We start from the raw sequence: 21,490 nt of genomic DNA, 5'->3' as shown, positions 1-21,490 counted from the left end.
TGGGACTAATAGTATGCATAAGAACTGTTCAACCTGTGTAAGGTCAAGAAAAAGGCCAGAAGTGGGGGAGTAATGATAAGTAAATGAAATGAATCCTCAGCTTGAAGGATGAGGAAATCTAACTCTTTGGGCTTGTCCACACTACCACCTTTCTTTGAAGGCAGGATGGTAATTAGGTTGTTGGGAGTTTACTAATGAAGTGCTGCTGTGCATATGCAGCACTTCGTTAAGCAAATTCCCCCCACCATGGCAATGCTGAAGTTTTAAACTTCGAAGTACTGGCACATGTCTAGCTGTGGTTCAACCGCCAGTACTTCAAAGTGTTGAGGCAACTTTGAGGAGTAAGGGGACTTTGAAGTACCAGCGGGGTGAGCTGCAGCTAGACGTGTGCCGGTACTTCGAAGTTTAAAACTTCAGAGTTGCCGCGGGGAGGTGGGGGGGGCGGAATTTGCTTAATGAAGTGCTGCATATGTATGGCAGCACTTCATTAGTAAACTCCTAACACCCTAATTACCATCCTTCCTTCGAAGTAAGGTGGTAGTGTAGACACAGCCTTTGTGTTGATCATGATACAGCTTGACATACCTGTGTCACTTGTAAAGTTGGTTGGAAAAAATATGCTAGAACCATTTTCTCTCAGAAAATCCAGTTTCATTAAAATGCTTCACAAAATTGTGTTGATTTTGCCAAAAATTGCATTTTTGGGGAAAAAAAGTTGAGACAGTACCAACATGTCCCGTTTCCAGATTTTGGGAAGGAAACATTTCAATTATTTTCATTTTGAAATGACCGTTTCCATTATTTTGTATTGTATTATTATAAAATAAAATGTGCATTCAAACCAAAATTTATCAGTTGATCAAAAATAATTCCATCCTCCCTGAGATTTTCTTTTGGGGAGAAATTCCAAATATTTGACTTTTGTTCCAATTCAAAACAAAGCCCTACTGCCAAATGCTTTGCTAACAGAAACTTCTTTCTGCCACCCTACCTCTGACAGGTGGTTATGCACACTGGAGACAGTCCCAGTATAATCCTAGAGAATTAGTGGCCCCATCCAACCCATGGTACCATTGGCAGGACTCAGACTTCAGGCCTAAGCTTGGGTAATGCTGACAGACCTAGGCTGCCAGCCCCAGGAGTAGAACCTGTGAGCATAGGGTGTAAAGACCTGCACTGTACCACATGATCTAAAGGGAGGCTGGCTGTCAGCCAAGCCTGTAGAGCAGAGACTTCATTCACCACAGATGACGTCCCAGTGCTTCTGGCTACTACATGCATCCCTGGGCTGACAGAGTGCATCCCAAGCTTCTGAGACCTTCCAGCAGTTCTTCCTGGCTAATGCACCAGTTGTAACGGCTGACAGACCCAGGTCACTGGCCCCAGGGATAGAACCTACAAGTACAGAGTCTAAAGCCCTGTACTGTCCCACGAGCTAAAGGCTAGCTAGCTTTCAGCTGAGGCTGTAGAGCAGAAACTTCACGCACCCCAAATGAGGTCTCATTGCTTCTGGGAACTTACTACACTTGGGAAACGCCCTGGTTTGCCCCGAAGAAGGGGGTTATGGAAGCACAAAGTTTCACGAGGCTTGCCAAGTTTGGGAGGACAGATTCCTGGAGGTTTCATCACATCATCTTTAAGTCTTGGCGACTCCAAGACAATCCTCAATGGGGCTATGAAATGCTGCTGAACTGCCGTGAGCTCAGCCTTCCCCCTCGGCTCAGGCAGGTGTCAGAGGCGCACTAGGTGCCGCAGGCCAGCTCCAGCCAGACCATCGTGTCACCCGCTGTCTCTCCGACCGCCCAGCAAGCAGGTTGCACAACCCCGCCGCGGTCAGCGCCTCTGGCGGACAGCGCCACGCTGCCCTCGCTGGAGAGAGGCTGCGGCAGCCGCCCACGCCGCAGGGGGGCGCCGCGGCCGAGCTCCGGCGGCGGCGCGGGCGCCGGGGGCGGCGCGTTAGTGGGCTTGGCTTGCTGCTGCTGCGCGGCGAAAGGCGCCGGGAGCGGAGAGCGGCGTGAGTCACTCGGCCGTCAGCGCGGGGAGCCCAGAGCGCAGGCACCGAGCTGAGGAGGAGGCGGCGGCCGGAGGAGGACACGGGCTGCCCTCCCGCCCACTCGCACATGCTGCCGCGCTGCAGTCAGCCGGAGCTGCGCCTCCGCCGATGACCTTGTCGCCCGCCCGCCGCCCCTGAGGACGCCCGGCTCGGCTGCCCTCTCGCCCGCGCGGGGCGGGGATGCCACAGCGGCTCTCGGGAGCTGCTTCCACTGCCGGGGCCAGCCGCAAAGCCGCCGCCGCCCGCCAGGAGCCCGACCATGAACCCCCAGTGCGCCCGCTGTGGCAAAGTCGTCTATCCCACGGAAAAAGTCAACTGCCTGGACAAGGTGCGGGGCGCCACGCCGCGGGGCTGCGCCGGGGGACGCGGGGACGGGGGCGCTGAGGCTAGTGGCCATGCGGGTGTCAGTGGGATGTGCCCCGCACCCCCGGCATCACCATGTTGCCTGCTGGGATAAGTACGCGCCTGGAAGGAGCGATGATTACCAGGCGGGGGTGGGCCGGGGGCGGCGGGAGAGATGCTCGGGAGGGTGAATGTTCAGTCCCTAGGGGAAAGGGGGCAGTCGCCTTGGAGAAGCGGCGCAGCAGTCTGCCTCTCCTGTTGGGAGCTCCGCTCCTGCTGCAGGGATCGAACTGACGTGGCTTTAAACGCCAGCCAGGGAGAGTGTAAAATACCTGCGGGTGGCACAGAAAGTCCTGCGCCGCTGCCTGTCACTGCGCCGGAATCTGCTCCTCGCCTGTCACGAGGAAATCGGCAGATAGCAATGACCGTGTCACAGCACTGCCGCGGATGACGCATCGCTATGAATTCATGCTAGGGAGCCCAGAATTCAGATCAAGATTCAAATGCGCGTCCACCAGTCAAGAGCAAGAGGGTTTCATGACTGTTTCAGACGCCAGTCTTTGAATCTAATGACTATGACGGGTCAGCGTTTTAAGGGACACATCATAGTGTCCTTTTCTTTTCTCTGTAGAGGAAGTTATATCCAAAGATGAAACCCTGCTTGCTGTAGCAGATTCCTTCCCAGGTTGATGCAGTTGAGATGTTTCAACAGCATATCTCACAACTATTCTACTGCGACCACATCCAGGGCAAGATAGATGACCTTTGCCTGTCATGAAGCCACATAATTTCATAAGTGTACATGCAGTAAGACTGAGTGGGCTGCTCCAGATTGATACCCCCGTATACCTGGGAAACATGAAAATACTATGCAGTGTATTAAATGTAGGTTATATTTAGTATGTCAACCGTCATATTGATTAGTGTTTGTATGCATCTAGTATTGCTGCTTTTTAGTAAGCATTTTTATTGATGCTGCACTAATCAAAATGCAAAAATTCTGCTTCAGGTGCCCTTAAAATAATTCCAATCAGGTTAAGCTGCTGAGATCTTGGCATTCACTTTACTAGAGAATTAATGGGATTTAGATCTGTTTCAGAAGTGATTACAGTTGCATAAGAAAGTAACTCTTTAGTTTACAGAAATACTTACATGCCTTAGTGGCAAAAAATTCTTTCCTAGTTTGCAAAAATATTGTCTCAAAATTGTATTTAATTGTTAATTTGTAACTTCAAAAATCATCTCTAGAAACATCAGTATTTTAATTAACTATATTTTAAATATTTTTGCAGTACTGGCATAAGGGATGTTTCCATTGTGAGGTCTGCAAAATGGCTTTAAACATGAACAACTACAAAGGATATGAAAAGAAACCATATTGCAATGCGTAAGTATTATAAATGTCAAGTCTTGCAGAAATGCATTTTGAGAAAAAGCTGATTGGGGAGATGATCAGAACACATTCATGAGCTGTATTGCTCAAAAAAAAGTTGTGTAATTATATTACATACATGTGGCAGTGCAGTCCTAAGCAGCAGTGCATCTTTTTATTTCATGAAGATCACTGTGTTTATTGATCTATGATATTGTCTGAAATACCTACATAAAAACCCCATTCGGCAATGAGTGTGGTTGGACCTTAGTGCTGAGCTCCCTTAACTTCACTGGGAATCAGCAAGGATAGAGAGATTTCCCCACACAGAGCTCACACGTTTAGGCCTATAATCAGTGTTATTAGATACAAAAATTTTAACTTCAGGTAGAACTTTTACAGGAAAACCATAAAAATTTAGAAAAATTGTATCTTTTGTAAAAATCCTTATTTCTTTTGTTCCAAGTCTTGAAAAAGCTGGATACATTTAAAATTCATTTTTCTTTTTTGCTGTTCTTGCCATCTGCTCACCTTCTGCATTTATTTCAGCTTTGAGATCCAGAATAGCTTAGTCAGTGGCCTCATCTAGATGGCTATTTAGCATGGCGTTGCTGCTGGCAGCACTATGCTAATGACAGGTCATGAAATTGCAAATGGAAGACCTTTTGCAAATTCGCACGGCTAATTAGCATAGTCATGCAAGAGTTTATTGTCGGCAGGGGGTGTGCTGGCATGTCTACACTGCCTCTGTACTCCTGGCACTTGCCCTGCCAATGGTAAAATCTCGCATGGCTATGCTAATTAGCCACACAAGTTTGCAAATGGTCCTCCTTTGCAATTTCATGACCTGCATAGTAGTGCTGGCAGCAGCCGTGTGCTAAATGGCCGTCTAGATGTGGCCAGTTTCACTTTTGTCTATAATCAGATTCTTGTCAATCTCATATTCCAGGTCTAATGAACTAGTACAGTGCTTCTGCATTTGGATTGCAAGTACAGGTTGAAATGCTCTAGTCACGCACACTCTCGTCCAGCAACATCCATAATCCAGCATGCTTTTAGTTATACAGGCGACCATCTATCGTGAGTGTGGCCAATATTTCCATGGTCCCATCAGATTTTTTACAGCCCCCAGTCCTGGCTCTTATTGTTCTGTGCTGTTATTTAGCTTTAATTTACCCCTAAACATTTAAGAGCCCACTCATCAGCGGAAGTGTTGGTAATGCTGCTAGACAGTATTGACTGTCTGTGGTGCAGCAAATTCTCAAATTTGGCATTTATCAGGTCCTGAGGGTTCTGAATTAGAGAGGCTCATCCATACTCTAGGAGAATGATTGGTATATAAAAAATGTTGTTGTCTGTACCATATCCTAACATTTGCAAGGTGCATTTGAAAGTATGTTTACTGAGCTTTAGAAATATTTCTTCTTTCCTTTTTTTAAAAAAGGTATTTTTTGTTGAACATGTACCAAATTTGAGCTTAATGTCTCTTTAAATTATAAAACCAGATTTTGGTAATTTCCATGCCAATCCAATCCAAAAGTATTCATACATGAAATATTTGTCAAAAAAGTATCTTTCTTCACTGTGGCCCATACAGAATGGTCTGATAATTTGTCACTACCAGTTGAACCTCTCTAGTTTGGCACTCTCTGGTCTGGCAACAGTTGTTCTGCATGATTTTAGTTTGCGGATGTCCAGTTACCAGGGGTGCATAAAATCATCAGCTACCACTTACCAAGTTGGTCCCATAAAGTTTGTTTCCAGCCACCAGTCCTGATTCTCAGTGTTCTGTGCTATTATGTAGCTCTTATTTAGCCTAAATGTCTTCTAAGAGCCCACTAAACAATGGAACTGTTGGTAATATACTAGACAATATCAACCCCCTGTGTTTGGGCAAATTCTCTGGTTTGGCATGGGTCAAGACTTAAAGGTGCCAGACTAGAGAGGTTCAACCTGTATCTTCTGCTTATCCTCTTTCAGGATAAAATCATTTAAAAATATACGTACAAATCCCCATCTGTTGTAAACATATGGGCATTTCTATAAATGTTGTTGCTCTGCTGACAAAACTTGAAGATTCTTCTTTGAGTGTGCGTAATCAAATGTTAGGAATTTATTTTCCTATCCTTAAGTTCCAAGTTCTTCGTGTAGGATTCTGTGAACTCAAGACCTCTTGTGTTACACAAATATGGGCTACACCAGTAGCTGCAAGGTAAAAACAGGCTTACGGGAAGCAGTGTTGGTGCTTCAATAGCTGGCACGCTTCCCTTTGAGTCAGTACTAAATCAAGACAAAGCATGGTTCTGGACAGTCCTCCACTGCTGAAAGCATTGTGTTATGGATAAAGTCATTACAGAGCCATGATGCTTTGGTGCTTTTTTGCAAGAGCACATTTTTGTATGTCCTTTTGCCATGGCTACGTTTCAGCTGTAGTATTCTGCTCACTTAAAACTTGGTAAGTAGTTTCAATTGATTATTTATATTTAACAACCGACTGTCTAACAGGAAATTCATCCATGTTGTGTGGGTGCATAGTAGGTGCAGGATTTCCATGCGATAGGTTTCTATGTTTCTTTTGGGGACATGATGCACTTCTGTGCAGTCTATAATGGGTGCTGAGATCTTTCGGTGGGAGGAGGGGAGGTGAGCTGAATAAGTCCTGTCAATATGTAAGGTGCTATGCTTCTTGATAGCTGCTTTAGTGAATGTTGTGGGTAATGGTGATCCTTAAAAATTGAATTTATTGACCTTTAAAAATGAATTATGTAATAATCACTTTTCAGATTAGGAGTTAGTGTGAATAATAAGGAAGATCATAAGTCAGAAAATGAGAGCTGAATTAGTAAAAATAATGTCAAAACATCATAAAGGTCATTACCCCCAGAGGGTATTAAGTTTTTAAAACTCTGTTCTTAAATTTTTGTCAAACTGTAATGGGGTTGTGAATATTAATTTTGAGTATTTGCATAGAGTACCAATGTACATATGCCTTTTTTGAACTACATAAAGCAGAGTAATATTTTTAATAGAAGTAATTTTTCTTGCCTGAACAAATGTTGAAGACTTGTGAGGGAAGAATGAAGAACCATTTGATATTTTGAAAGTGGTATTTTAAAAATGTAATTAGTCTCTTTGAAATATCTTTAGACTCATTAATCTTGCATCTGAATGATCATATAAAGTTACTTATTTAAGTAACAGTAAATCAGATATCTTAAATGAGATTCACCTTCTTTTTTTTTCATCAGTAGGAGAGAGTTGATTCCCCTCTTGAGTCAATTATTACATGATTATTAAATCTGCAAAAAAAGTTAATATACTTTTATTGTCTATTGGAAGTGCTTGACAAAAGCCATTATTATTAGACAAGGGACTGAGACCATCCATCAGTAAGACCATAATTTATAGAAAAAAATTGAGACTTGTGCACAAATTGTTTTCCTGGAAGAACAAAACTAAAACTATTTAAAAGGCGTGAAAGCCTTAGTTAATTTTTCATTTAAATAAATCATAATGCATATTACTTCAGTTATTTCAGTGCCTCTTTATTAGTCCCCAAGTTAATGTATCAGCTATATTGTGTTTTGCGCTTTATTATCCCACTTGACTGTGCAGAAATTTGCCTTTCTTCTTATTCATTTCATTGGTGTATTTGTGAGAAATGGACCTTTGAAATCAAATTAATTGTCCCTTAGAAGTAACAGATTATTATCATAGATAGGGCACATCTACAATAGACAGGTTTGTAGAGAAAACTGGGGTTTTGTAGACAAAACTTGCGGAGCATCTACACACAAAATACGTTTTGTCAACAAACTGTCAACAACAAAGCTGTGTAGACAGTCCAGGATCCCTTTTGTCAACAGAGCAGATCAAAAGATTGGTCCACATTTTTGTGTAGACAAGATTTGTTGACAAAAGTTTTGTTGGAACATCTCTTCCAACAGTAGCTTCTGTCGACAGATGCTTCTAGTGTAGATGTAGCCCTACTGATCTGTGAATGTGTTGACTTCAAACTCTACTTTGTTTTGGTGGTGCAAGAGGAGCGGGATTGGGGAATTAATGGAGTAGAGAGGACTAGAATATAAGAAATAGTTTAATTTAGTACACTTTGGAATACAACACAGCTAAGCACACATACAACATTCAAATATTTTATAGACAAGTGAGAATTCTCTTTTAGTGGTCTAATTTCTAGCTGATGACTTTATGCAGTTCACATGATCAGAACAGGTTGATAGAAAGGATGATTTCTACTGTACTAGAGCCAGAAGATGATGATGAGGCTCTCTCCTTATGTAGTCAAAATCCCTTTTTTATGTTATTTACTTAAGGAGCAATTCTATTCCAAAAATTCCTCAATAGCTGTGAGGAGAACTTAGTCTTCACAGTCTTAGATGTGCTATTGGTGTGGTGTTTTGGTTAAAGAGCAAGACTGGGATTTGAAATTTGTGTTCAAAGTTGTCAATTTTCTGGCACAAATTTTTTATGTGATCATGGGAAAGTCATGAGCTCTTTGTCTCATTTTACCCATTGGTAAAATGAGGATACTATCCATACATACTCCTATCCATTATCTGTTTTATTTATTAAGGGTATGTCTGTATGCACAGTGCTGCAGTGCAGCTGTTCTGATGAAAAAGTTGCACTGCTGCAGTACATCTGATAAAGACTCTGTGCTGATGGGAGAGGTTTTTCCATTAGCATAAAGAGCCCATTTCTGTTACTGGTATAAACTATTTCAGTGGGACAAGCTCTGCTGATGATATAGCATTATGCATGTGAATGGCTATATGAGTGTAAATTGTCTCACTTGGGGATGGATATTCATTCTCCTTAGTGACATGAGTTTACAAGAGCTTTGTTTCTTACTGTGGAAATGAGGCTAGGTCCACACTAGTCGCAGAAGATCAGACACTTAAGTTTGATCTTCTGGGTCGACATTTCGTACAGGCATGAACTAGCATGTTCCGGGATCAGTGTTGAACCTGGAACTCCTTGCGAGCCACAAGTATTAAAGAATGTCGGCGGGAGGAGCACTCCCATCGTTGTTCTGCAGCAAAGACAGGGGCCAATGTTGATGGCTGTAAAATTGATTTTAGGTACGCAATTGGCATACCTAAAATTGCGTAGCAGCCGCCAACATTCCCCATAAGCGTAGATGTAGCTAAAGAGCATACAATAGGTGCTTCATTGGCATAGGCAATTCCTACGTTGATGGAAGGGGGTTTTCCTGCAGTGTAGGTGACTCACCTTCTTGAACAGTGATAGATTGATGGAGGTTGGCTTACAGTGTTTCTCGAATGTGACTTTTTCAGATCTCTTAGTGGCGTAGCTAAATTGATCTAAATTTTAAGCGTACACCAAGGCTATTTGTTTGCACAGAGCTTTTGAACAGTGGCGTTTTGATCTCCCTTGGGGCTTCGAGATGTTACTGTAATACATATAATAATAATATTTAAGTTTTCAGTTAACTTAATTCATATTCCTTTACAAACTCACATATATATAAGACTTTTTTTTTTACCATCTGACACATGGGTCACATGATTGTCAGATTGGGTAATAATTTTGTTCTGCTTTTGGTGTGCTGTGTGACTTCAGGCAAGTCACTTAACATCTCTGTAACTAATCTGTGAAATGTGGCTAATGGTGCTTTTCTCTCTGGAGTGTTTTAGACCTATAAATGAAAAGTATTATGAGATTTCTTATTGTATATATGTCAACCATAAGAAGAAAACCCATCTTACCTTTTTATGTACAAACACAACACTTATTCCACAAAACTATAAGTTATCTAATAGTTGGTGCTAAGAAGTAAATACCATTTTGGCAGCAGTGGGTTGTACATGATAGTTCTTACGCTTGTTAAATCACTGAATCATCTATGATCACTTATAAATATTCATTTGTGTAGAATCAAACCGTGAATCTCCAAGATTTGCATTTGTTTTTCCCTTGGCACAGTTCTCATTTTGTAACTTTAGGTAAGCATTACTTTATTTGACACAAATAAATTTGTCAGCCAGTTTCACCAGATCAAAATGAGACTTTTTAATGCAAAGCATTTTTGTCTTGTACAAAATTAAACATGCATTTTTGGAGTGAGCTATACCCTGCTGATGATAGTAGGCTTCCTGCTCGACAAATTCAACCCACTAAATACATATTAAATTTTGTAGAAATTAACACAACCAACAGCTGTAACCTATGCAGGCTGGTTATACCCTCCTGCCAAAAGTTACCAGACGTAGTGACTGCATGAAAACTTCTATTTGTCTCCATATGGTACAACTTCATTAATGTTTTTATTCATGACAGCTACATACAGACTGATCGTATAACTTCCTGCAAGATCAAAATCCAGTGTCGTCAGTCTGAGTGTGAGCTATTTCTGATAGGGAGAAAAACTAAAATTCTGGGTGTTCTAGATTTTTGTCTTCTTTTTAAACTTATATTTCCTTGAAGTGTATATATGAACGTTTACATTTGAAAGATTTTGGTGTTAGGAACACCAGGAACCAAAGTTAAAAGAAAAAGATGAAACTACCAAAACTCTTGTAGTGTCTGTTGGGATGCAGTTTACAGTTATATAGCTATGTAGATGCTTACATGTGACGGGGAGTGAATGTGACTTATTGGTCACAGGAGAGAGAGGTGTGGCTAGTCAATGAACTCCAGTGCCACTGGATTTTGTACATATGTGATTCAATGTGAAATGACAGAGGGCTTCAGTCATTCTGGAAAATTCTGAAAAGTGTTCAGGGTCCTTAGTTCTCGATGAAGCTTATTTTTCAATTCATTAATTTCATTAGGTCATTGTTTGTCACTCTAACTGAAATAAAAGTGAAAGTTACTGATCACCTGTAAATGGCTGTTTAAATTATTAGTGTTGAGTGATTACCAATTATTAGCCTATATTTTTCTGATTCACTATGCCTAAGTTTGAAAGAGACAGCAAACAAGAAGTGGAATGGACACTTAGTAATGAAAATAGATAATTCTTTTAAAATAAAATGTAAATACTGTCACGACTTGTTGAGTATCGAGAGAGAATTTGTATTCCTCTGAAAAAGTGCATTTAACCAATTTCTCTGGATTAGTTCATATCACAGTCTGTGGTTACACTAGAGAGTTTTGTTGACAAAACTTGTGGAGAGTTTATACACAAAATGGGTTTTGTCAACAGTGTGTTGGCAAAACCCAGCACTTTTGCCAGAAGTGTTCTGCCACAATACTGTGTTGACAAAACAGCTGTGTAAATGTTCCCAGGGGGCCTCCCTTGACAGATGAGGCATCGACAACAATGGGCAGCCCTATCTGCTGTGCTTCCAGGTGCCTATTTTATCCAGAGAGCAGCTGGGCAGTTCAGCTGCAATGTCTACAGAGCAGAGCCCTCTCCCAATTGGCTTTTGTTTGTAAAAGTGATCTGTCGGCAGAGGTTTTGTCAGGATAACTCTCCCGACAGTCAAGTATCGGAGGGGTAGCCGTGTTAGTCTGGATCTGTAATAGCAACGAAGGGTCCTGTGGCACCTTACAGACTAACAGAAAAGTTTTGAGCATGAGTTTTCATGAGCACAGACTCACTTCATGAGATTCTGGTCTTGGAAATCTGCAGGGCCAGGTATAAATAAGCCAGAGCAAGGGTGGGGATAACAAGGTTACCTCAGTCAGCAAGGGTGAGGCTTACTACCAGCAGTTGATCTGGAGGTGTGAACACCAAGGGAGGGGAAGCTGCTTTTGTATTTAGCCAGCCATTCACAGTCTTTGTTTAAGCCTGAGCTGAGGGCGTCAAATTTGCAGATGAATTGTAGCTCAGATATTTCTCTTTGGAGTCTGGTCCTGAAATTCTTTTGTTGTAGGATAGCTACCTTTAAGTCTGCTACTGTGTGGCCTGGGAGATTGAAGTGCTCTCCTACGGGTTTTTGTATATTGCCATTTCTGATATCTGATTTGTGTGCCTTTATTCTTTTACGTAGAGACTGTCCAGTTTGTCCGATGTATATAGCAGAGGGGCATTGCTGGCACATTATGGCATAAATTATATTGGTAGATGTGCAGCTGAATGAACCCACGATGGTGTGGCTGATCTGGTTAGGTCCTGTAATGGTGTTGCTGGTGTAGATATGTGGGCAGAGCTGGCAACGAGGTTTGTTGCATGGATGGGTCCCTGAGTTAGAGTGACTGTGGTGCGGTATATAGTTGCTGGTTAGGATTTGCTTCAGGTTGGCAGGTTGTCTGCGGGCAAGGACTGGTCTGCCTCCCAAGGCCTGTGAGAGTGGGGGATCATTGTCCAGGATGGGTTGTCCAGATGTGTGCCACGAAGCCTCTTACTACAGAACAAGCCCAAGAGAGAAACCAACAGAACACCACTAGCCATCACCTACAGTCCTCAGCTAAAACCTGTACAGCGCATCATCAGGGATTTCCAACCCTGTTGCAGTTCTGCCTGTTGGCGTTACATTTATCATGCTACTTGTTGAAGAAGACATCATTCTTAAAACACGTTGTAGAAGTTTAAAAAGTTTTCTGCAACCACCATCAGCTTCAGAGTTGTAGAGGACACAGAGGGAATAGGAATAATACTCCTGCTTCCCTTCTGCATGGAAGAATTGCCATAATTGTGGATAGTTTGTTGACAAAACTAAGCACTTTTGCCAGCAACATTCTGCATCTCAGCCATGAGGCATAATGCTGCTGTCAACAAAAATGTGTGTGGACTCTGTGGGGGGCCTTCTCTCAACAGACAGGGCATCCAGGGCCACGTCTACACTAGAAGCATCTGTAGACAGAAGTTACTGCCGACAGGAAAATCTCGACAGAACGTCTGTTGATGGATTGCGGCTATACACTGCTTACTCTGTTGACAGAGAACTGTCAGAGTACACTGCCTTCTGATGGCAGAAAGTGGAATGGCAGCTCTGCAAAGAGGGCTGCCTGGCAACTGGAAGCCCTCTCTGTCAACAGAAGTGGCTTAAACTGCACTCTTGTCGACAGTCGTACGTCCAGACATTGCTATGCCTCAAGTTTTTGAGGGATAATACTGTCAAGGCAATTTCAGAGTTCTGTTGAGAATTTATCGACTGAATGCTTTTAGTGTGTAGAAGCTCCCGGAGTTATGTTGCCAGAAGGCCCCTTCTGTCGTTAAAACTCTCTAGTGTAGACCCAGACCAGAACAATGGGTAGCCCTGTCTGCTGTGCTTCTGGGTGCCTGTTTTGTCAAGAGAGCAGCTGGGCAGTCCGGCCACTCTGTTGACAGAGCAGTGCGCTCTTACAATTGGCTTTTGTGTGTGGCCGCACTCTGTTGACAGAAGTTTTGTTGGGAAATCTCTTCTGACAGTGACTTCTGTCAACAGGACTCTAGTGTAACTATAGCCACACTGTATGGCAATGATTGCTTTAATATGATTGCCAGTGTATTGGAATTCTTGGTGGGATTTGTTGGGATATTAAAAAGAAAGGGAGCTATTATTGTGACTATTACCTACAAATGCTGCTGAGTAAAGAAATGGTATTCAACACAAAGTAAGGAACTTTATCACCACTTCAAGCAGTAGACTTTCCCCTGGATATATGTTTGAAATAAATCCTTGGAATAGTATAAAAAGGATTTGTGAGTTTCACATATTTGCATGTGCCCTTTTCACTTAGGCCATTTCTACACAGGCCACTTCCTTTGGAAGTGGCATGCTAATACATGGAGCGAAAGATGCTAATGAGGCGCAGATGCAAATTCTCCACGCCTCATTAGCATAACGTCATGTGATTTGGAGTCTGGAAGACCATTCTTCCAGACTCCAAAACACCATGTAGAAGCATGGGCCCGGGGGGGCTTCCAGAAAGAAGTCTGGAGTCCCAAAAAATTTCAGGAAGAAGGGGCCTCTGGAAGAAGCACGTCCTTCTGGAAGCCCTGCCCCCGGGGCTGCGCTTCTACATGGCGTTTTGGAGTCCGGAAGAACGGTCTTCCGGACTCCAAATCATATGACATTATGCTAATGAGGCACGGGGAATTTGCATCCGTGCCTCATTAGCATCTTTCACTCCGTGTATTAGCATGCCACTTCCAAAGGAAGTGGCCTGTGTTGAAACGGCCTTAGAATATTTGACATGAATTTTTCAGAATACCGGGAAAGAGAGGAAAAGATAGCTGATGCAGGCACATGGCATAATGAGGACAAACAGATGCATGGAATTAAGCTGCAGGTTGCAATTTTTATGAAACTTTAACAGGCGAGGTGTTCTGCCTGCATATTATCCATGCTTTGCTGTAGTGAGCATTTAATTGCTTCCACTGGGGATGGTCACAGGGCTCCTTACCATTTAACCTGTAACTCAAGGTAGGCACTCCTTAACCTAAGCCACCAGGACTCAGCTTTTTCTGGGTCCTAACATCCTTTTCTACCATGAGGTGGACAAATGGTGCAGACAGGAGGGGCCCTGGCCTTCAAGGGCCATAAGGTCTTACTCTTTCTTGTGAGCCTAAGGCCCATCACCAAAATCCCAGGTCTTTTATGTCTGGGTATCTTTTTAATCTCTGGAAACTGGCTGCAAGATGCTAAATTAACAACTTAATCCAGTATGTCAGTACTGCTTTCCTGTTTAACCTATTGTAGATTGAAGGTGCTGCAATGAAGATGAAAAACTCGCTGGTCCTCTACCAGTTGGCCTATGGGAGAAAAAGTTCTTTCCTGGCCCTTGCATCTGTGATTGGTTAGACCCACAGCATTTGTCAGACCAGATTCCCATTCCTAGTACAGTGTGGTGCTTCTGGAATGGATGTAAGAGATATTTCACATAGCTCCTGCTCCAGGTTAAATCCTGGGAACTGGGGAATGTTGGCCAGTCAGAGCCACTTCCCTGCAGTTGGCCTAGGGGTACCTGAGGCTCCTAAAGGAAGAGTTACCTGGTGTACTTTAGTGAGCGTCACTTGTTTCTGGGACTATCCTTTTTCACTGCTGCCTCCATCAAGGACCTCCGCTCATTGAGGAGGATGAGTGGCATGTCTAACCATTTTTAACAGACCTTGACTCAGATTATTTAGAGGGCATAGGAAGAGAACAATGAAGGCGAAACTAGGCTGAGAGAAAATATCACAGTATCAGACAGAATATGAACTGAAATATATAAAGCAGGTAAGAAATCCTAGTAAACTACCCTGAAGGAAACCTAAAGCAGATGCCTCTGGTCAGATAAGAAATTGTGCATGCATGTGCATACACTAAGAGAAAAAGGAGAGGGAGAGGAAAGGGAGCAAAGGTTATAAAATTTACAAGAAATGTTCAGTCTTTTGCTGTAATTGTAAAAGGAGCAAATGCTAACTTTTTCACATTGGAAATATTTTCTTGGCTTTTGGCTGAATAGGGCCTTTAACTAGGATCATGCAATGGCTTTTAGTTTATCACAAATGCTATTTATTTTGATGTTAAGATCCCAGTTCTTTGATAAAGGAAATTGTAAACACGATTACATTGCCAAATAACTCTTTCACTTTTTAGAGGAAATTCTTCTTTTCTTTTATTATAGTTGTGACATTTCATTTTTGGACCTAAATTTACAAGGATGAGTGAAATTAAAAGGAAAAAAAGAGAAAGTAGAAATAAAAGATGATCTCTGTGTTTGGTTGTCACAAGCTATGTCTTCTCTACAGATTGTGTTGGTATAACCTGTGTCACTTGGTGTCCAAGTAGCTCGTGCCCCAAGCAACATACGATACATTGACATAAAAGCTGGCACGAACAATTCTATGTTGGAGGGAGAGCTTGTCCCACTGACATAGCTACTGCTGCTCACAGCAGCTGAGTAGGTAAGCTGATGGGAGGGCTCTCTCCTGTCAACTTAGAGTGGCTACAGTAGAGCGCTTACATTGGTGTAACTTTTTGAGCCAGCTCAGTTGTATAGTTGTCGTCTCAGTCTACTTTATCCCTTACCTGTTCCATCCAGTTAAGTGGTTGTTATCACAGTTTACCCTGGGGAGTTCTGTACCAAAACATTAAACATTCCGTGCACAACATTTTAAAATTCTGGAAAATTTTGCCTATTTTATTTAAAAATTATACTATGTAATCACAGCTGTTTTAGTAATTTGCAATACCTGCCTGCAACCATGTCTCTTACAATATAGACAAACAATTGTCCCCAGGAGTAGAGAGTTAAAGAAACCCCCACAACAACCTATTTCCTGTTTCTCTGCCTGCTTCTCTGCAGAGCCCAATCAGGAGGTCAAAGGCCCACACCCCTTACACTCAAAGACTAGCTGCTACTCCTTCCCAGACTTCCACACCCGACCCTAAGCTTGTCTTCCCCTGTATCTTTTGGTGAGGGCAAGTTCAGGAGAATAGTATATCTGTGCTCCTGGCAGTGATTAAATACTTAATTTTCAAGAGCTCCTGGTTTTCCAAGTCTCATTTGGTTCGCCAGCAGGGAAATACTTAACACTGAGGAAATGGCTATTATACCTTTATATCTTTGCCAGTGGAGAATGAGACTGTATATAGAAAGCAAAACCAGAAACTCAGATTGGCATTTCAAGTAAGTTTTCTAGAGCGAGATAACAGCGTATTTACAGAGTTGCAGGAAGAAGATGCAAAAGAGAGTGAGATTTAAAAATTCCAGCATAATCACAGAGCTCGATCTATTTCCTTGTCTCTGCAAAGGAGAGAAACTCTTCTCCTTCATCCCCATGATAGCTCTCATTTGTAAAATTTTGCACCTGCTGTGCCAGCCTTTGTCAGCTCTTGTTAAACTTTTTAAACAAGTACCTTCAACTTTTCTGCCATGCTGCACTCTGTGCAGTAAGAGGACCTCCGTGTAAATATATGCAAAGACACATGATTGTCCTTCTCCAAATACATCCTTAAAACTCTTTTCATCTCCTGTGGTGGGAGCAGTGTCAATGCTAAGTGCTTCAGCATTTTAAGTGTAAACATACCCTTAATGGCTTAGTGGCTTCTGCTTTAATTTTCTGTTTATATGTTCTCTTACTTTTGTGGAGGCCGTATTTGAAATAATGTAGTTTCTTTGTTGTAAGGTTAATTTGCATTATTGACTTTAACTCTTGTCCACTGATGATTATTTACACATGCCCAGAAATTCCAAGGGTCATGGTGGATTCTCCATCATTGGCAATTTTTAAATCAAGATTGGATGTTTTTGTAAAATATCTGCTCTAGGAATTATTTTTGTGGAAGTTATGTGGCCTAACTCAGTGTTTTCAAACTAATTTAGGGCTTGGAATATATTGATGGAAGACATATATGCTGGTTGGGATGGCGGCGCAAAGGGAGTGTTTCATATTGGAAAATTGCTGCATGTAATGCTCAAAAGTCGATTTAAAAGAATTAGTCTTTTAAGATGTCTTTTGTTTTACAAAGAACAAAAAATAACAAGAGAAAAATCATCTGAATGAACAACTAATATCCTTCTGTAGTGGTATGGTTAATAACCCTATAATTAAGTATAAAAATTAGAAGTTATGCACAACCCAAAACAGAACATCAAAATAACAGCTGAAAGAGGGATGGTTACAATCGTTCTTCTGTGCAAAAATAGAAAGAAGAATATTGTTCAACAAAAGACTGTCATTCCTTAAAGCTAGAAAACATTTTTATGAAAAGGAAATGCAAAACAAATTAGGTATGGAAAAATATTTTTAATTTTGTTTTTTTATAAATGTATTTTTTACAGAAAACTATTACATTTGACAGTTTTTTAATGGGAAGTCTGTTTTCACATCTTTTGATCTCAAATCCACTCAACAGTAGGGATGATGCTGGAGAATTGGATCCTCATATCAGGTGCAGAATCATATTTCTCTGATCACGACTTGTGCTGAAACAATCTGAATTTACTCTGATTGTTTTGGCACAGGTCAAGTAGTTACAATTATACTATTATGGATGAGTTATAAATATTAATACCTGCAATCTAAATCCTATTCAAATACCTTCGTCTTTTTGATACATACATAGTATCATATTTTAGAATGAAAAATATTGCTAGCATCAAAATTTTTTCATGGAAAACCAGTGTTTCACAGAACACAGCTTGGGAAATGCTGGCCTAACTTTATAGAAAAGGTCAGACTGATCACAGTAGCCCCTTTAGGTCTTGAAATCTATTAACCAATGAATAGTAAGTGAAAGAAAGCCTCTGACAGATCTTCTGAATACAGTCTTGTACAAATAGTCATGAACCAGGATCTTTTGATTTCGAATAACCTCAATGCTGGTGAAGCAAAACAGCAGAAATGTAGCACTTTAAAGACTAACAAAATGATTTATTTCGTGATGAGCTTTCATCAGATCAATGAAACGGGTCTGTCCCATGAAAGCTCCTCACTGAATAAATCATTTTGTTACTCTTTAAAGTGCTACATTCTGCTGTTTTTTTTTTGTTGGAGTACAGACTAACATGGCAGCCATTTTAATATTTGACAATTTGTTTACGTCCTCTGCTGCTCCCAGATAATTAAGAAGATGTTAGTTTATTCTGAAAATTATTCTTTATTGTCTAAAGATTTCTCTGCACATGACAGCTTTTGAAATTTGTTTTGGCTTCAAGTATAAAAATGATAGTATTTTACTAGACTTTCTGCTCTTGACGTTAAGGCTCAAAGGCTACATCTGCACTGAGCCATAGTGCTGGCAGCTTGATGCAAAGGAGGGCCCTTGAAAATGAAAACAGATACTCATTTGTATATTCACAGGGATAATTTGCATATTGATAGGAGGTCACCTTGCTGGCAGAGGCTGCTGCTGGCAGAAAACAAGCAATGTAGATGTGGTTCTGTTGGCAAAAAACCACTTTGTCAGCAGAATCACATCTACACTGCTTGTTTTCTGCCGTGAGGCCGATCTCGCATGATTAGCAGTGCAAATATGGAAATGATGGTCACTTGCATTTTCGAGAGCCTTCCTTTGCATCAAGCTACTGGCACTATGGCTCAGTGTAGATGCAGCTTTTTAAAATGTAGAACAGAATGACATAGGCTTGTCAAAACACATTAAAAGGTTTTACTGGAAGCTTAAATCAGTATGGCAATTTCAAATAGAGTTAGTGTTCCTGATAGCCTGGAGAACATAGAACATAATTATAAATAAACTAATTTAAGACTAGTTAATTTGAATGTTTTTGTGTCTTAGAAGTTCCCATGTTGCTTTAATTGCTACATTTAAAACTTGTCTGAGGGAAGTCCTTAAGGGAGGAGTAACTTCCTCCCATTTTGTTTTTGTTTTCTCTGAATGCCAGTTTGGAATATATTTCTAGGTATTGTTTTAATCTCATAGTTTTAGTGTGAAAGTAAAATACTATTTCTATCAGAATTTAGCTAGCTACTTTTGGTCTAAGTCTAAAGTTAGGCAGAGCCTGGACTTCTAAGCCTGTCCAGCAGTAGCATGCATTTTCCTGTTATCATCAGCTCCTGGTCTGTCATAATTTGCACGTGTTATTTTGAAATATAAATATATTTTTGTTGTTTAAAGAGGGCAAACAAATTCAAGCTGAGCCCAGACTTACTCATGTATTGTTACTTAAAATCACGTATGATCTATTTGAAGGATCAGGTGGAGGAATTTATAAATGTATGTTTGTTGCAGGAATCAGTAGTATTTCCCCAGCCTGCATTTCCTCACTTATTTTGGCAGATGTGGACATCCATGGATCATTTGTGCAGATGTAGATGGAAATAAAAATTTGGATCTCCTCAGGGCTTTCTTTATTACTTGAAATACCAATTAACTACTCGACACAAAGTATGGTTTCTTGTCCGTGTTGTGTGTGTGTGTGTGTGTGTGTGTGTACATACATATAAAATTATGTTTATAGATTCAAATTGGTAATATCTGACTATCTTTATTACTGTGTTTCTGTTTTAGTTTATTTTTTGTTTTTTATAGCTTTCAAAATTTCATTTTAAAAGGAAAAATAGAAAAATTATCTGATTTATTTATTTATTTTCAAGAAGTAGGAATATGCACCATGGAAATGTTTGCAGCATTACTTTCATCCATGTAATCAAACAAATATACTAAATAAATACCTGTTTTGTAGAGGCAGGTCAATGAATAGATGAACTAAGGGAAGAAAATTAGACTGGTGTTAGTCTACACAGCTCCACAACTATTCAGGCATTACCCAGTTATTGAGCAGTTACTGGGTAAAGGTGAAACTGTCATTGAACAAGGAAATGTGGATCATATCTGCAGTGGATAGAGAGAGATACTATAGAAATTAATAAAGTAATTAACATGAAATTTTTTTAGTCATAAAGTGGATTTTTGGTTCTGGATATGCAGTGTTTCTCAACCTATTTTTTAAAAAATAAAATATCCCTTCCCGATACCTACAATTTTCAGACACACAATTTTTTTTCTACCATTGCAACACATCTGTATAAACAACTTAATCATATCTGGTTGGTTGGATGAAATTGCCTATGAGCAATAAAATTGCCATCATAGTTATAATTGTGCAAAAAGGATAAATAGCAGGTACAGTTTCACTGTAAATACATGTAAGGCGCAGAACTTATACAGTCATTTTTACATATTCACTTTTCAGTGTATAAAGACATTTAATTACCAGAAGATTTTCATGTCAATTACTTTATTGATTCTATAATATCTCTTGCCACCATTGCATCATACTTATTTACATATATACATCAGTTGTATAAAACTGTTAGGAAAAATGTGATTTAAAACAATACAATATCTTCTACTTGGTGGCCTGGAGTTCCTCTTATTCTTGGAGGATGGTTCATATGTGAACATGACCCTTGATATGCTTGGAGAGTTTAAAGAACATGCTGGTTGACTGTAGACAATCGAATAAGGTTAAAATAGTTCAAGCTGTCTTATGAAGTGTACCATAGTATTTAGTTTTGTTGCATACTGCTATGAAAGGGCTCTTTGAAGAGAGGATCCTGAAAGTGCTTTTTGTTTATGGTTGTCAGTGGGCAATTGTATCAGTTTACCTCTGGCATCTCTTTAGCGATTCCCATCATATAAAGGAGTTTATGCACCCAGAAGTTTTGTGAAAAATAGTACAGTGGAATTTTATCCTCTCTATGTTTTACTGTCATTTGTGAAAGGAATTAGCATAAGCTGTGTGAATAACTAATATTTGATTTAGTAGCTGAACTGAAAACTTGGGGAAAAAAAAGCCTAAAACATTTCAGATTAACCCACAACAAAATGGTTTGTTCTATTTTCCAGTTTCTTTAATATTTTTTAAAATAAATTTCAGAAAAATTCTAAACAAAAAGGATATTGAGCTGAAATATCAAAATATTTCATTATGAAAATGTCAAAAATTAGATTTTTTGGGAACTTTTTGCTATTATTAAAAAACTGAAACAATTTGGAAAATTCAGTCAAGATTCATAAATTATTTTTGATCAATCTGAATCTGCCTTTTCCTGGCCAAAATTTATTTTGGGTGGAAAACATTGTCTTGCTTAGTTATGAAATAATCATAGTTCTTACTAATTCTGTAGTCCACTTCACTTTTTCTGTAAGCAGACACAGCAATAACTGATATTAGTGGAAGGTATGCCCTCTTTAGCTAGTGATGAATTTGGTCACATATGTTCTAAATGATGTAAAACATTAAGCCTGAGACTCACTCACCTGAAATTCATAATACCTTAAATGTCAGAGTGAGAAGTGTGAAGGAAAAAGAAAAGATACCATATTCTGTAGCTTTTTTCTTTATCCCATGCTTAT

The 21,490-nt window shown here is 40.3% G+C and overlaps 1 protein-coding gene across 1 annotated transcript in view; it reads left to right on the top strand.

The window, feature by feature from the left end:
- Positions 1-2,075: 2,075 nt before the first annotated feature.
- Positions 2,076-21,490, top strand: part of NEBL (nebulette) — a 402,240-nt gene continuing 382,825 nt past the window's right edge. Inside the window, exons 1-2 of the mRNA XM_074984855.1 lie at positions 2,076-2,381; positions 3,688-3,782. Coding sequence (XP_074840956.1) covers positions 2,313-2,381; positions 3,688-3,782 — 164 coding nt within the window. The 5' untranslated portion in view covers positions 2,076-2,312. The remainder of the gene's footprint in view (positions 2,382-3,687; positions 3,783-21,490) is intronic.

Source organism: Carettochelys insculpta, chromosome 2 (genome assembly GCF_033958435.1).
Source record: "Carettochelys insculpta isolate YL-2023 chromosome 2, ASM3395843v1, whole genome shotgun sequence".
In the NCBI taxonomy this organism is placed as follows: Eukaryota; Metazoa; Chordata; order Testudines; family Carettochelyidae; genus Carettochelys; species Carettochelys insculpta.
This window is presented reverse-complemented; position numbering and strand designations above follow the sequence as displayed.